General features: G+C 46.2%; 1 protein-coding gene across 3 annotated transcripts in view; it reads left to right on the forward strand.

Moving 5' to 3' along the window:
* The window catches only part of TTLL6 (tubulin tyrosine ligase like 6), a 34,432-nt gene extending 25,909 nt beyond the window's left edge, over positions 1 to 8,523 (forward strand). For all 3 annotated transcript variants that reach the window (XM_067714316.1, XM_067714317.1, XM_067714318.1), the window contains 3 exons: positions 896 to 1,265; positions 1,743 to 2,011; positions 5,702 to 8,523. In XM_067714316.1, the coding sequence (XP_067570417.1) occupies positions 896 to 1,265; positions 1,743 to 2,011 (639 nt within the window). In that variant the 3' untranslated portion in view covers positions 5,702 to 8,523. The remainder of the gene's footprint in view (positions 1 to 895; positions 1,266 to 1,742; positions 2,012 to 5,701) is intronic.
* Positions 8,524 to 14,038: the final 5,515 nt, after the last annotated feature.

Here is a 14,038-nt window from a genome sequence, read left to right on the forward strand (position 1 = left end):
CATGTTTAGAAAACCATAATTCAAAAAGAGTCATGTGCCAAAATGTTCATTGCAGCACTATTTACAATAGCCAGGACATGGAAGAAACCTAAGTGTCCATCAACAGATGAATGGATAAAGAAGATGTGGCACATATTTACAATGGAATATTACTCAGCCATAAAGAGAAACGAAATTGAGTTATTTGTAGTGAGGTGGATGGACCTAGAGTCTGTCATACAGAGTGAAGTAAGTCAGAAAGAGAAAAAAATACTGTATGCTAACACATATATATGGAATCTAAGAAAAAAAAAAAAAAAGGTCATGAAGAACCTAGGGGTAAGATGGGAATAAAGACACAGACCTACTAGAGAATGGACTTGAGGATATGGGGAGGGGGAAGGGTAAGCTGGGACAAAGTGAGAGAGTGGCATGGACATATATACACTACCAAACGTAAAATAGATAGCTAGTGGGAAGCAGCCTCATAGCACAGGGAGATCAGCTCGGTGGTTTGTGACCACCTAGAGGGGTGAGATAGGGAGGGTGGGAGGGAGGGAGACGCAAGAGGGAAGAGATATGGGAACATACGTATATGTGTAACTGATTCACTTTGTTATAAAGCAGAAACTAACACACCATTGTAAAGCAATTATGCTCCAATAAAGATGTTAAAAATAATAATAATAAATAAAATTGATCTCATGTTTAAAGACCTTCAGAGGAAGCTCTGTGGACACTCCCCACCATCTTCTGCCCTAGTGTTTAACCAGTTCATGGTTAAGAAACTGTTCTAACCAAAATCTTTCTTGCTGCTCATGAACTCAGCTCTTCGTCTGTTTGTTTTAATTAAAAATGGCATAGGAGGGAGCCCTTTGCTTTCCACAATCTCATTTTGGACCATTTTCTTTTTCAGCCTCTAACCTCAGTAGAAACCTTCCCAGAATTCACCACCCAGGTCTCAGACACCCCCCAGTCTCTGCTAGGGGTGACCATGGAAACCAGCTCTGAGTGCAGTAGCTCAGAGATGGACAGGGGGGCCTCCTTCAAATGCAAGCAGCAGCAGATGCCTTGGCACCTCATCCAGGAAAAATTGTCAAACAATTCTCTGCCTATGAAATCCCAGAGCTTCTCAAGGAGTCTGAACCCAAGCTGGACTTTGCTAAAGAATGGCATGAAGAAGCAGCATCCCGTGTCAGAGCTGTTCGCCAGGGTTCCACTGAGGGAGAAGCTGTCCTTGTTCCCAGCTCACTACAGCCCAAAGCTGGTGCTGAGTGACAAGTCACGTGAGTGCCAGTGTACAGGGATGTGCGAAGAGCTTAGGGGATGGAGAAACCAACAGAACCTGTCCTAATCTTGGGGAGTGTCCCATCTGAGGGGGGCTGTATTCCCTGCCTTCAGGGAGACCCCAGTCTGATGGTGGAGACATAGTTTTTGTTCTTAGGGAGTCTCTAGTCTTATTGGGAAAGCAAAAAAATGATAAAAGTAGAGCTATGTCTAAGTACCCTCTTCAATCTTTCCTGTTCTCATTCAGATGAGGCCCACTCAACTGAGCCTGTACAAGTTGGGCGTGTTAAGTTTGAAAAAAAAAAAAAAACAACAGGGAAGAGAAACTGTTTGGAGGAAAGGCACAGTGGCTGATTCTGATGCAGCAGCTTCCGCCAATTTTCAGTGGGAGACCCTAGTGGGAGGTGGCCTTCGCCAGGAATTTGTGCTGAGTCCAGCAGCACAGACGGATGATGCCAATGCCTTTGCCTTTCCAGAAAACCCCTCCCTGCCCCGGGAGTGCTGCTTCTGCGGCCGAAGCTCTGGCGAGAAGAAGCAGCTGGATGTGCCCTCCCTCCTCCTCTTGCAGAATTCTCACAGCCATGCTGTTTCCCTGAAGGACCTGCTGGTGGTTGCCACTGCAGCCCGACTGGATCCGAGGCCTGGCAGAAGCCATACAGGTGCTGTGCGAGACCGGTGTACACAGGATCAGGAAGCGTACAGCCACTGCCTGACCTCTGGCCGAAGAGGATGTGAGAGGAACTAGGTAGGCCCACCCATATTCCCTTCATGTGTCTGGTGCACTGGCAGGCACTGTACATATACTTCTAAAACGTTGGGTAGGTAGGTGGACTGATAGATCCATAAATACATACAGGTAAGTAGACAATTAAGACTTAACCTCAGTCAAAATGTGACCCCCTTGCAATGTATATTTCTGCTATGACTGATCCGGCCCCGCTGCTTTAGGTACACTTAGCCTTGTCTTCCACTCATGGGTGAAATTGAGACAGTCGCTGATGTCGGTCCCGTAAGTAGAACCAGGCCAACCGTGAGGGGTTGATTTCCACACCTTTCGTGCTCTGCCAGCCTGGCCTAGGTCCAGGTCACTTGCCCTGAGAGCTGGCCCTGTGATGGAGTGTACTGAGGGCACGGAACACCAGGATGGTGGCGTCTGAGAAGATCTGGAAACAAAGACCCTTAAGCTTTGATTCCACTGTGTAAAAGGACCAAAGAGATAGCAAGGGAGCCCTCTGTCAGAAAGTTAGTGCTTCTAAAGGAAGGGGATATGTAAAAACTTAGGAGAACTCTACAACGTAGTATTGCCTGTGGTGGAGGGATCTGTGCTGCTTGGCGGATTATGGAAGGAGATACATTTTAATCACCTCCTTCACTCCTGCCAGCCACCTACAGCAGACTGTGACCAGACAGTCTGCCCTGACCCCCTCGTGACCTGGAGCTCACACTGCAGAAGGGCTGGCGAGTGAACATCAGCCCATAGGGATCACTTTGGGTGCTCATAAAAATGCATATTCCAAGGCCTGCTCCTGGAAATTCTTATTCAGTAGGTCCTACTGGGGCCCAGGAATCTGCATTTTAAGAAGCTCCTCTAGGTGATTCTGTTGGTCCTCTTACCACCATCAGAGAAAAACTGGGCCTGGTGTTTCCCAAACTTCCCAGATGACATGAATCACATGGGGCTCCTTGTTAAGCCTGTCGTTTCCAAGGCCACACCTCTGGACATCCTGACACAAGAGATTTGGGACAGGCCACTGAGAATCTGCCTGTCAAGGAAGTATCTCAGGTGTGGTAGTGAACACTGTCCTGTGTTTAGACCCAGGTCTGGGCAGAGGAACCTGTGACGGCCAGGCCTGACCTGTGGGCCTGTGATAGGAACAAAACTCCCCAGTCCTGATGGGGCTCAAACCTACCCCCACTGTCTTCGGTTCGTGATTTTCCATAATTTTAAGTTATTTATGCTCCTACTTTTAAAAAGGGGGATCATGTAGCAGATTACAATAAAAACTTGTATTTAATATGACTGTTAAAATGAAGTTATAATGATCAGAAGCCACACAGGGAAAGGGAAGAGATAATTATATTGAAAGGATGTGATAAAGTGCTTCCCGTAATGACCATTGAATTTGGCTCTAGACAGAAAAAGCCAAACATAGCATTCTGTTTTGGACTTTGTGGTCTCCCCAGTCAGAATAGAGACTCCTTAAGGACATGGACTATGCCTCCACCATCGCACTGGGGTCTCTCTGAAGGCAGGGGCTTCATCCTCCCACCCCCACCCCACACTGAGCTCTTGGACATCCCTGTACACACTGGCACTCACTCACTCAGCACCAGCTTTGGGTTGTAGTGAGCTGGGAACAAGGACAGCTTCCCCCTCAGTGGAGCCTTGGCGAACAGCTCTGACACGGGATGCTGCTTCTTCATGCCGTTCTTTAGCAAAGTCAGCTTGGGTTCAGACTCCTTGAGAAGCTCTGGGATTTTGTAGGCAGAGAAGGTTTCGATATTTTCATATCGAAAATATGAGTAAAGATAAGTTTACTCATCTAGTAAATAGGTGATTCTTTAGGGGAGACTTCCTTCCCTGCCTCTAATTTCTAAGAGCAGTTTGTCATGTGGTCGTTTGCTATTATAGACTTACTACCATCCATGGTGGATAATGGCTGAAGGTATTGACATGTTTTCTAATAAACATTAATGATGGTAAAATTTACCCTTTTTTTGGTAGCGTACTCTCTAGGCTCCAGCACTCCTCTAAATATATATATATTATCTAATTTAATTCTAATCATAACTGTACACTTTAGAAAAGAAAAAACTGGGGCTCAAAGAGCATAAGGCTTAACATTCAGGAGGTTCCACGGTGGTGGAGGAAGGGTTTGAGTCAGACGTTGCCGATTCCCAGCCCTCGAGCTCTTAAAGCTACACTATTGTTCTTTCAAATGGCATTTTTAATATTAGGCTTCAGTTAGAGCTGAGGGAATAATAAATGGCTCTTTCGTGAAGGCATTTCTGTAGGAAGTAGTGATGGCCAAGGCCAAGCAGGGCTTCCTAGAATACCATGTGGTGTCACCAGATCTCAGAGCTGGTCCTCTGCTTTTGGATCAAATAATGGCTTCTAAAAATTCCCAACTAGCCGGATTGCAAAGGACTGACACATACAAGTCTGATTATGCACAGCAGAATGCCTGTCAACACACTGATTTACAAATGGAGCAGGATGTGGTGTGAGAATAGGGCTTCTGCATAATAAATAATGGTTGAATGAAAGAGGGAAAGAGCAGAACAGAAGTCCAAATTATGGATCATGGGCTTTCTTGGTAGGTGTAATAATAAAATCTCCCACATCAAGTTTATGTACCGTATCTCATATAATCCTCAGGTCAGTGCTGTGAGTTTGGCAAGGCAGACATTATTCCTTTATCCTCAAATTGCAGATGAAGAGAATCAAGGTTCGGGGACATTAAATGATTTGCCCAAACTCACATGAGTGGTGGGCTCTGGACAACATAGCCTGATATTTCTTCCCCTTTACCACTCTGCCATGAACTTAGATCGCATCCTGACCCATCCTGAGGAATGGACCCCTGACAATTTCCTCCATTTTTCTGCTTAAATCTCTATGATCTCATCATCCTTTCTTGGGATCCACTTTCATAGTGAGTGGGCCACTTATTTAGGGGATAAATAGGCCATTTTGTAGGATTTTAAGGATGATTTAAAGCTTGCTAAAGCAGGGTGCCGGGCACCCTACTGAATAAGTAGCTGCAATGATGATGATGATGATGTTGATGGTGATGATGATACTGTGCTCATGGTGTTGAGCCCAGCACTCTGGACACTTGCTTTTGGTGTACTAAAAGCTTTGCATACAGTATCTCAATCCTCAAAGCAGCCCTTTGTGGTAAGTACTGTTGTTATTCTCTTTTTTCAAATGAGGAGACCAAGGTTTAGAGAAGTTAAGTAACGTGCCCAAGGGCACACAGATACCAAGAGCTAAGTTTGTACTCTGAACTGCTACCACTTGTTGTCTGTGGCCAGCTTTTAAATGATCCATATCAAATGTTTGGGGCTGTAAGGATACAGGAAGATGAATGTTGTATAGGAGATCAGCTCGGTGCTTTGTGACCACCTAGAGGGATGGGATAGGGAGGGTGGGAGGGAGACGCAAGAGGGAGGCGATATGGGGATATACGTATACGTATAGCTGATACACTTTGTTATACATCGGAAACTTAACACAACATTGTAAAGCGATTATACTCCAACAAAGATGTTAAAAAAAAATAAAGTTTCTGGTTACTGTGGATGTGAATCACCTGAGTGCCTCCTGACCCATTAGATAGGAATGATGACGATGAGTTAATTGGCTGGAATATTCTAGAAGCCATTTTAAAGGAAAATATAAGAAAAATCTTTTTTTCTTTTCTCTTTCCAGAATCAGACTGGATCTCTGCCACTGTGTCCCTTTCCTCCTCTTACTCCCAGGAAATGATTTGTTTCTTCCTACAGTGTCTACAATGCCCATAGAAGCAACTGAGTTTTATTTCCTCATCTAGACATCCTGGTCTTATGACTACCACCCATTAGCACCCTGAGGCTAATAGCCTTGACTTTTGTGCCCCACCACCACCACCCCCCCGTTAGCTTACAGTGCTGGAGGACCATGACTTCTGGGAGTTACTGGTGCTGCCCGGGACACACCCCAGTTGCCCCACTAGTGACATTCCTGTGGGTCCCGCATAGAGCACTGTCATCCAGAACACTCCCAAGGACAGAGCAACACGAAGGGAGGAGAGCTGCAGAGAAGGACTCACAATTTCCAGGAGCCCAAAGCCCTCAGGGCACCAACAGGCCAGTGTCAGTTTGTCTTCAACTCCAGAGAGAAAAGACAGAAGGCTAAGCTTGATGGAGAACTCTGAGCCCTGAGTAAGGGAGTTGAGGCGGTTGTAACTTCATCAGGTAAAGCCCAGACCTCCTCCTATGCCAGCACGTGAGTGTGCAAACATCTTCTGCCTATCTCCCTTACCAGCCTAACTCAAATTGCTGATGAAGACAGAGGTGAGGTGAGAGTACCCTGTCTGCAGGTGTTTCTCCCACTGACCTGCAGAAATGATGCATCTTCCCCTCGAGTGTGCGTTAATCAAATAAACTGCCATGCTCCATGCCAGGATGAGCCGCCTGAACCAGAGTGAGAATGGGAAGGGGCGGGTGGGAGAGAGTTCTGAGCGCCTCTCATTAAGAGAGCCCCAAATATGTCAGGAGGCTCTGAAGAATTCTTTTGGATGAGTGGTCTTCAATAAGCCATGTCCTCCTTGCTGGGAGCCCGCAGCCTGAGGTGGCCCTTTTGGGGGCACCATGGCTGCCATGTCTCTGGCTAGCATAGGGCCTGGCTAGACTCGAGGCGTAACATCTCAGTTTGTCCGCCAGTTCATTCTCTACCCTCTCCAGGAATGTGAGCCAGGAGTTTTGCCTCACTTGCTCTTCCTGAGTTAGATCTCTGGGATGAGCTTTAGAGGAGGAGTATGGAGCAGAAGAGGAGGGAGAAGGGTGAGGTCTGAAGTCAAGCATCTGCTTTGCAATGTTGACTCGCTTTGCTTGATGGATTCCCAATGGGATGAATTTCTGGCCTCAAGGATGTCAGGGGATTCTGAGATTACCCTTCAGGCAAAAGACTTTAATTATCCAAGATATTGAATGGAGAAGTTAGGCTCTAGCCTTTTGTGTCCAGCTGTGAAACACACACAAAGACACACCACCTTTATCCCGACCTAGGCCTGATTATCAAGGACTCCTGGTAGAGGGTTCTTTTTAGTAGTAATTCAAGGCCCACCTGAATACCAGAAGAAGGAAGCCCTGGTTACCACTGGGCAGGCTAGTAAAAGCTTAACTGTCACCTCACCCCCTTTCACCAGCACTTTCCTGATGCCACTGTCACTATCAGATTGCCATAGGTCATAGTCTGGCCCAGACAAAAGATGTAAGACTTGCTGAAATGGGGCTTCCTGGAAGCTCTGTATCTTTCCCCTTTTCTCCCTAGTCACCAGCCCCAGCTACTCAAGGTTCCTGAGCTGATAAAAAGGAAGTCTCTTAATAAGGTGAAGTCAGAATTATTTGTCTTTCTAAGGGACAATTTTGATCCTAGAGACAGGGTCGGCTTCCTGGGCATGCAGTCTGTGCAGTCACCCAGGGCTCCACACTAGGAAGGGCCTTGCGTTTGGTTTAATGCTCTGCCGTTACCATCTTGAAATGCTGAATAAGTTTTCAGTGAGGAGTCCTGTATTTTCATTTGGCACTGGGTCCACCAAATTAGGTAGCTGGTCCTGCCTATAGAGACTGTAACGGCTCTGAGTTGTCCAATGAGAAGGCAAAACAGTAGTCTGCCTGTCTAGCCCCACCCGCCTCCTGCCTGGGGCTATGCAGAGCAGCTGTCTGCTGAATGCTCATGGCGGACAAAAGACGCTTGTGGTGGTCCTTGCCTCCATGGAGTGCACAGTCGGGTAAGACAGGTCCACGGAGAACTAGCCTGAGTTAAGTGCCGCTGAAAAAGAGCATCGGTGGATGAGAAGGAAACGCTCTCACACCCAGCTTCGAGGATCAAGTCTGCTTCAATAGAAGAGGTGATACTTGAGGTGACAGAAAAAGATAAATGGACAGTTTTTTATTAAAAAGATTTTTAATGTAAGAAAGTTTTCCATTTCAGCGATGATTTATTTGCCTTTGCATGAAGTTTTGTATAAAAATTTAAGTTCAAAAAAATTTAGGTTCAAATCCCTTTCTCCTACAAATTTTTTTTTTAGGACTTAAGGGGCATGGGTTCAACCCCTGGTTGGGGGAGTTCTGCATGCCGCGCATGTGTGGCAAAAAACAAAGCAAAACATTTTTTAAAAATTGATGTATATAGTTGACATACAATATTATATCAGTTTCAGGTGTACAACATAGTGGTTCAGTGTTTACACACATTATGAATTGACCACCACCATAAATGTAGTAACCATCTGTCACCAAACAAAGTTATTACAATATTATTAACTATACACCCTATGCTGTACATTACATCCCTGTGATTTATTTATTTTATAGCTGGAAGTTTGATTCTCTTAATCCCCTTCACCTATTTAGCCCAACTTCCTCCCCTCTGGTGAACACCAGCATGAGTCTGTTTCTGTTTTATTTTGTTTGTTCATTTGTTTTGTGTTTTAGTCTACATATAAGCGAAAAAAATTGGTATTTGTCTTTGACTTATTTCACTTAGCATAATACTCTCTAGAATAGGGAGGGTGGGAGGGAGGGAGACACAAGAGGGAAGAGATACGGGAACATATGTATAACTGATTCACTTTGTTATAAAGCAGAAACTAACACACCGTTGTAAAGCAATTATACTCCAATAAAGATGTAAAAATAATAATAATACTCTCTAGAACTATCCATGCTGTCACAAATGGCGAGATTTCGTTCCTTTTTATGGCTAGGTAATATTCCATTGTGTATGTATACCACATCTTCTTCATCCATTTATCTATCGATGGACACGTAGGTTGCTTCCATAACTGTCCTATTGTAAATAATGCTGCAATGAACATAGGGGTGCATATATCTTTTCTAATTAGTGCTTTCATTTTCTTTGTATAAATACCCAGAAGTGGAATTTCTGGATCATATGGTAGTTTTACTTTTCTTTTTTTTTTTTTTTTGCGGTACGCGGGCCTCTCACTGCTGTGGACTCTCCCATTGCGGAGCACAGGCTCCGGATGCGCAGGCTCAGCGGCCATGGCTCACAGGCCCAGCCGCTCCACGGCATGTGGGATCCTCCCGGACCGGGGCACGAACCCGCGTCCCCTGCATCGGCAGGCGGACTCTCAACCACTGCGCCACCAGGGAAGCCCTACTTTTAATTTTTTCAGTGACCTCTGCACTGTTCTCCATGGTGGCTGCACCAATTTATGTTCCCATCAACAGTGCACGAGGATTCCCTTTTCTCCACATCCTCACCAACACTTGCTATTTGTCATCTTTTTGATAGTAGGGATCCCGACAGGTGTGAGGTGATCTCTCATTGTGGTTTTTCTTTGCATTTCCCTGATGATTAGTGATGCTGAACATCTTTTCATTTGTCGGCCATCTGTGTGTCTTTTTTGGAAAAATGGCTATTCAGGTCCTCTGCTCATTGTTTTAAATTGGATTGTTTGGCTTTAAAAAAAATTCCTATTGAGTTGTGTGCTATTTCTTTATATATGTTGGATATTAACCCCTTACTGGATATATCATCTACACATATCTTCTCCCTATAAATAGGATTTTTTAAAGTGTATATGAGGTGTGGGACTGAGGTATAAAGTCCTGGAAGAAAATAAAAACAACCCTGAAAATGATTAAGAAGTAAGGTCTAAAAAAAAAAAAAAAAAAAGAAGTAAGGTCTAGTCCAATTTGGCTGGATCAGAAAGGAAAAATTGGGAGATGACGATAGAAAGATAGTTTAAAAGAAGACATTGGAGACCCAGGTGCTCTTTGTTTATGTTGTCGTTATTGTACCCTTCGTGATGGTGGACCTGTTTGTGTGGCTGTCTCTCCACTGCACTGTACCATGTCTTTACTTCTTTGTATCCCCTGCTTTCAGCCTGGTGCTTAGGACATAATTGGATTCGGTAAATACTTGCTGAATGAATTGATATCGTGAAGAGTCTAAAATGTTATCCTGGGAGGTGTTGACCTAATTCAGTGGGCAGTGGGAAATCACTGAAGGTTTTTGAATGGAAGAGAGACTTTATTAAGTGTTAGAAAGGTGAATCTCATAGTAGATGGTAGAATGGAGGATTGGCAAGGGAAGAGAACGAAGGTGGGAGAGAGATTAGGAGGCTCATTACCATGACCCAGATTTCGAGCCCTTGCAGCCCCTATCAGGATGGCTGACTGTGGGAAAGAAAGGGAGACAGGTGAGGAAAACATTGTCGAGCTTGGACATAGCAGCTGAATGAATGCAGGGGAAAAGGAAAAGAGAACAAGAAAGATGGCTTCAAACGAACCGAGTCCCTCGAAAGAGAACAGGAATTTTGGGAGAAGGAGCTTTGGGGGAGGAGATCAGGGTCATTGTTTCATAAAGCAGGTGGATGAGTTTCTGTCTCCAGATGGATTTAAAAGAGCAGCACTGAAGGAAACGTTTCCAAATACAAAAGTGATTTCCTAAAGACAAAATTGTTAAATGTAGCCATGTTGGACTGGGTAGGTCCTCCAGGCTCAGAACTGGGTAGGTTCTCCCGGCAGCTTAAAAGATCTTTGTGCCCCCACCCATCACACGAAAGTGGTCAGTCTGGCTGGGGTGAGGGGGGCTGTTGACCTGGATTTAGAAAGCTCCCTCAGAGCGTCCAGAGAACAGCCGAGTTTGGGAACCACTTACCTGGCTCATCCCACTGGACGGCCCCAGCCCACCTCAAACAGCCTGGGTAGCTCTCCCTAGCCTTAAAAGAGCCATTTCAGATTCCAGTTTTCCCTCCACCCTGGCAGGGAGTGTGAGGCAGGCAGACTGGCAGCTGTTCCAGCGTCCTCCCCCACCCATACTGACTGATTACATGAGCCCAATGTAATCATTCACAACCCTTGTCTTCACAGCTGGCATATCACTTAGCTTAATTACAGCACACAGTGGCATTTCAACTCGAGGAATCTAAAAAGGCAATAAAATGGGTTTTGCAAATTGTTAGGAAGGCAATGAAGACCTTGAAACTGCAATTTACTAAGCATTGCTTTCAATTATTTTGCATTCTCCAGCCATGACTCTTGTTATTAACCAGCAGCCTGGGAAAGCCGATCAGGCCATGTGTCCTGTGGAGGGTATTTCACGTCTCCTGAGAACGCGCTGTGTGCTGGAGAGGTGGTGAGAAGCTCCGGGAGCTGCCTTGAGGTGGGAGGGGATTGTTCTGAGCATGTGTTTCTCCCACCAGGCACCTACTAATCCTGCTTCCGCCATGACTCTCCCGAACCATGGGCCCTGACTGGTCTGGGGTGGTCTTCATCAAGCCCCCTCTTCCTCTTTATTCCTGAATATCTACTGTCCCCAGAAAGCATGAGGAAAGAAAGCAAAATCTAGGATTTAATTTTAAAAATCTAGATTTGGTGCTTGGTGTCTTCAGCTCTCTGTCTGACTTCTTTTGCTGGCTTATTTCCCGGCTCCTCTTAATTCTTGAGTATGTACTACTTGGGCAGCCATTTTATTTTATTTTTTGAATTTTATTTTATTCTTTTATACAGTAGGTTCTTATTAGTTATCCATTTTATACATATTAGTGGATACATGTCAATCCTAACCTCCCAGTTCATCCCACCACCGCCACCCCCCGCCACTTCCCCCCTTGGTGTCCATACGTTTGTTCTCTACATGTGTGTTTATATTTCTGCCCTGCAAACCGGTTCATCTGTACCATTTTTCTAGGTTCCACATATATGCGTTAATATACAATATTTGTTTTTCTCTTTCTGACTTACTTCACTCTGTATGACAGTCTCTAGATCCATCCACGTCTCTACAAATGACCCAATTCCATTCCTTTTTATGGCTGAGTAATATTCCATTCTATATATGTACCACATCTCCTTTATCCATTCATCAGCCATTTTAAAGGGAAAGACTATGGTGTCTCTCTAACACCCTGCTTCCCCAAGCCTAGGAGTCTTAGTGATGATAATAAAAAGGGACCCTGCCCATCTGAGAAAGGGGCGGAAGCAGCAGGAAGTCCAAGCAGGCACTGAGGTTCCCTTGCTATGAGCAACATTGGTCAGCATGATAACTGGGAGCAGAACGCCTGCTGCCTCCTCAGTCATGCCAGGCGGGAGAGCAAACACCCAAATCCTGCTAGCAAACCAAGCAGGGTCATCACAACGTGGCCAAAGCAAACAGGAGCTGAGGCAGCCCGCTGTGATAGACTCTCACTTCCCCTTGGATCTGGTAGAGGGTGAGACTGAGGCAGCCAAACCCAGGTGTCAGGGCATCAAGTAGCCATGGGGACACTCATATCCATCCCCAGGATGGGGCACAAGCTGGACCCTTGCTCTCCTTGCCATGATCCCCTTTGAATTTGGCACAGGCCAAGGAAAGTCTGATAATGATCAAGCATGTTCACATGTATTACTTTGTTCTTCACAGCAGTCCTGTAGATCAGTATTATCCCCATCTTGCAGATGAGAAAACTGAGGCTAGGCGACATCAAAGACAAAGAGCCTGGACTTTGTCTCAGGACCTCTGACTCAGTGTCTGCTGCACTTCTCATCCCCTCTGCCTTTCCACCCCAAACTCTCCCATGTCAGTTCCCAGTCCCATCACTGGCAGAGCTCCCACACTCTAAGCAGGACTTGAGTTCTTTCTTTCCATTTCTGAGAAAGTGAGCAGCCGTTCAAAGGAGGGAGAGGGGGTTCTTTTTGTTTTTATACCAGGAAAGAGTCTGTCTGCCACACCCACCAACACAAACGGAGGCCCAGTGAGATGAATTTGTTTACAGATATTTTCAGTTATTTGGATATTTCAATAGTGTTTCTGACCCCCACCCCTTATTTAAACAGGAAAGATCTGAATCAAGATCTCTGGTTTTCATGTTAAAATTTGGTTGTGTTTGGACATCGTCTGAATAGACCCTCTTCTGACTTGCAGCCTCTTGGTGTCTCTAGGGCCCAATGAAAATTCATATCCCTTGCCACCTGGTTGGGAAATTTATATTTCACGGAGAGTTGCACAGTAGCTATATTCATATCTAATGGAGGCACTGGGCTCCTATTGAGAAAAGAAAAGCCAGCTGTTGGGATGGCTGTTTCCTTCTGGGTCCCCATTCCCCAGCAGATTCCCTGGTTATTTGAAATTTCCTGATTATTTTTCCAACATGACTGTTTGAGGGGAAGGAGGGACAGGAGGAAGAAAGAGAAATCGTTCATTGGACTCGGACCCTGTAACCAGTCCTTTTCCCCCTAACATTTTCATTTGCTCTTCTTCTGGGAACCCTGCAGGGAAAAGCCACTGTCAGAAGGGGTCCGGGAAAGTGGAGGTGGAGGGCGTGATTGGAGCAAGTCCTCCATCCCCTTCTCTGGAGAGAAGACTTAGAAGGCAGAGTAGGGCTGGGGGTCCCCAGGAGAGAGCGAGGTCTGTGCAGAGCTGGTTTGGAGCTTCTGTTGGAGAAGGTGCGGCCCCGGAAAGGCGCATCAGGGCGAATTTGCCGGTAACTGGAGATTAGGACACGCGGAGTAAAAACCTCGCTCCCCACCACCCAGACCCGAAGCGCGGTTGCAAGCAACCCAAGCAGTACGACTGATTTGGGGCGCTGAGCCCCGCACTCCCCAGCGGGGAAAAATCGCGGGTGGACCATTACTCCCAGCCTGCTTCCCCGACACCGAGCCTCACGCGCGCTGTCCGGCCGAGCGCATCAGGGCTCCGGCGCCGGACCGGGCGGGCAAAAGGGCTCCCCGCAGAGAAGCCAGGCCTTCGCCCCAGCGGGGTCGGAGGAGGATCTGTCGGGGCCGGAAGCACGACAGAGGTTGGGGGAACTGTGCCTGAGCTCCCGCTGAAAACGCTCATGGCAGGGCCGGAAAGCCGGTTACCAGGCGCTTCCCTTTCGCTCCTCTCCCGGCTTCGCCCCACAAAGCCGGAGAAGTAAAGTCGACTCCCCAGAGGCGTGAAATTGGCTTCCTCCGGTACGGACTTGAGAATCCGAATCAGTACGCATCGCTGCTGTTTATTTAACAAATATGATGTTCCGGACCCTGGGGCAAAGCACATAACGAGCTTTATTAT

This window comes from Pseudorca crassidens, chromosome 19 (assembly GCF_039906515.1).
Source record: "Pseudorca crassidens isolate mPseCra1 chromosome 19, mPseCra1.hap1, whole genome shotgun sequence".
NCBI classification, from domain to species: Eukaryota; Metazoa; Chordata; class Mammalia; order Artiodactyla; family Delphinidae; genus Pseudorca; species Pseudorca crassidens.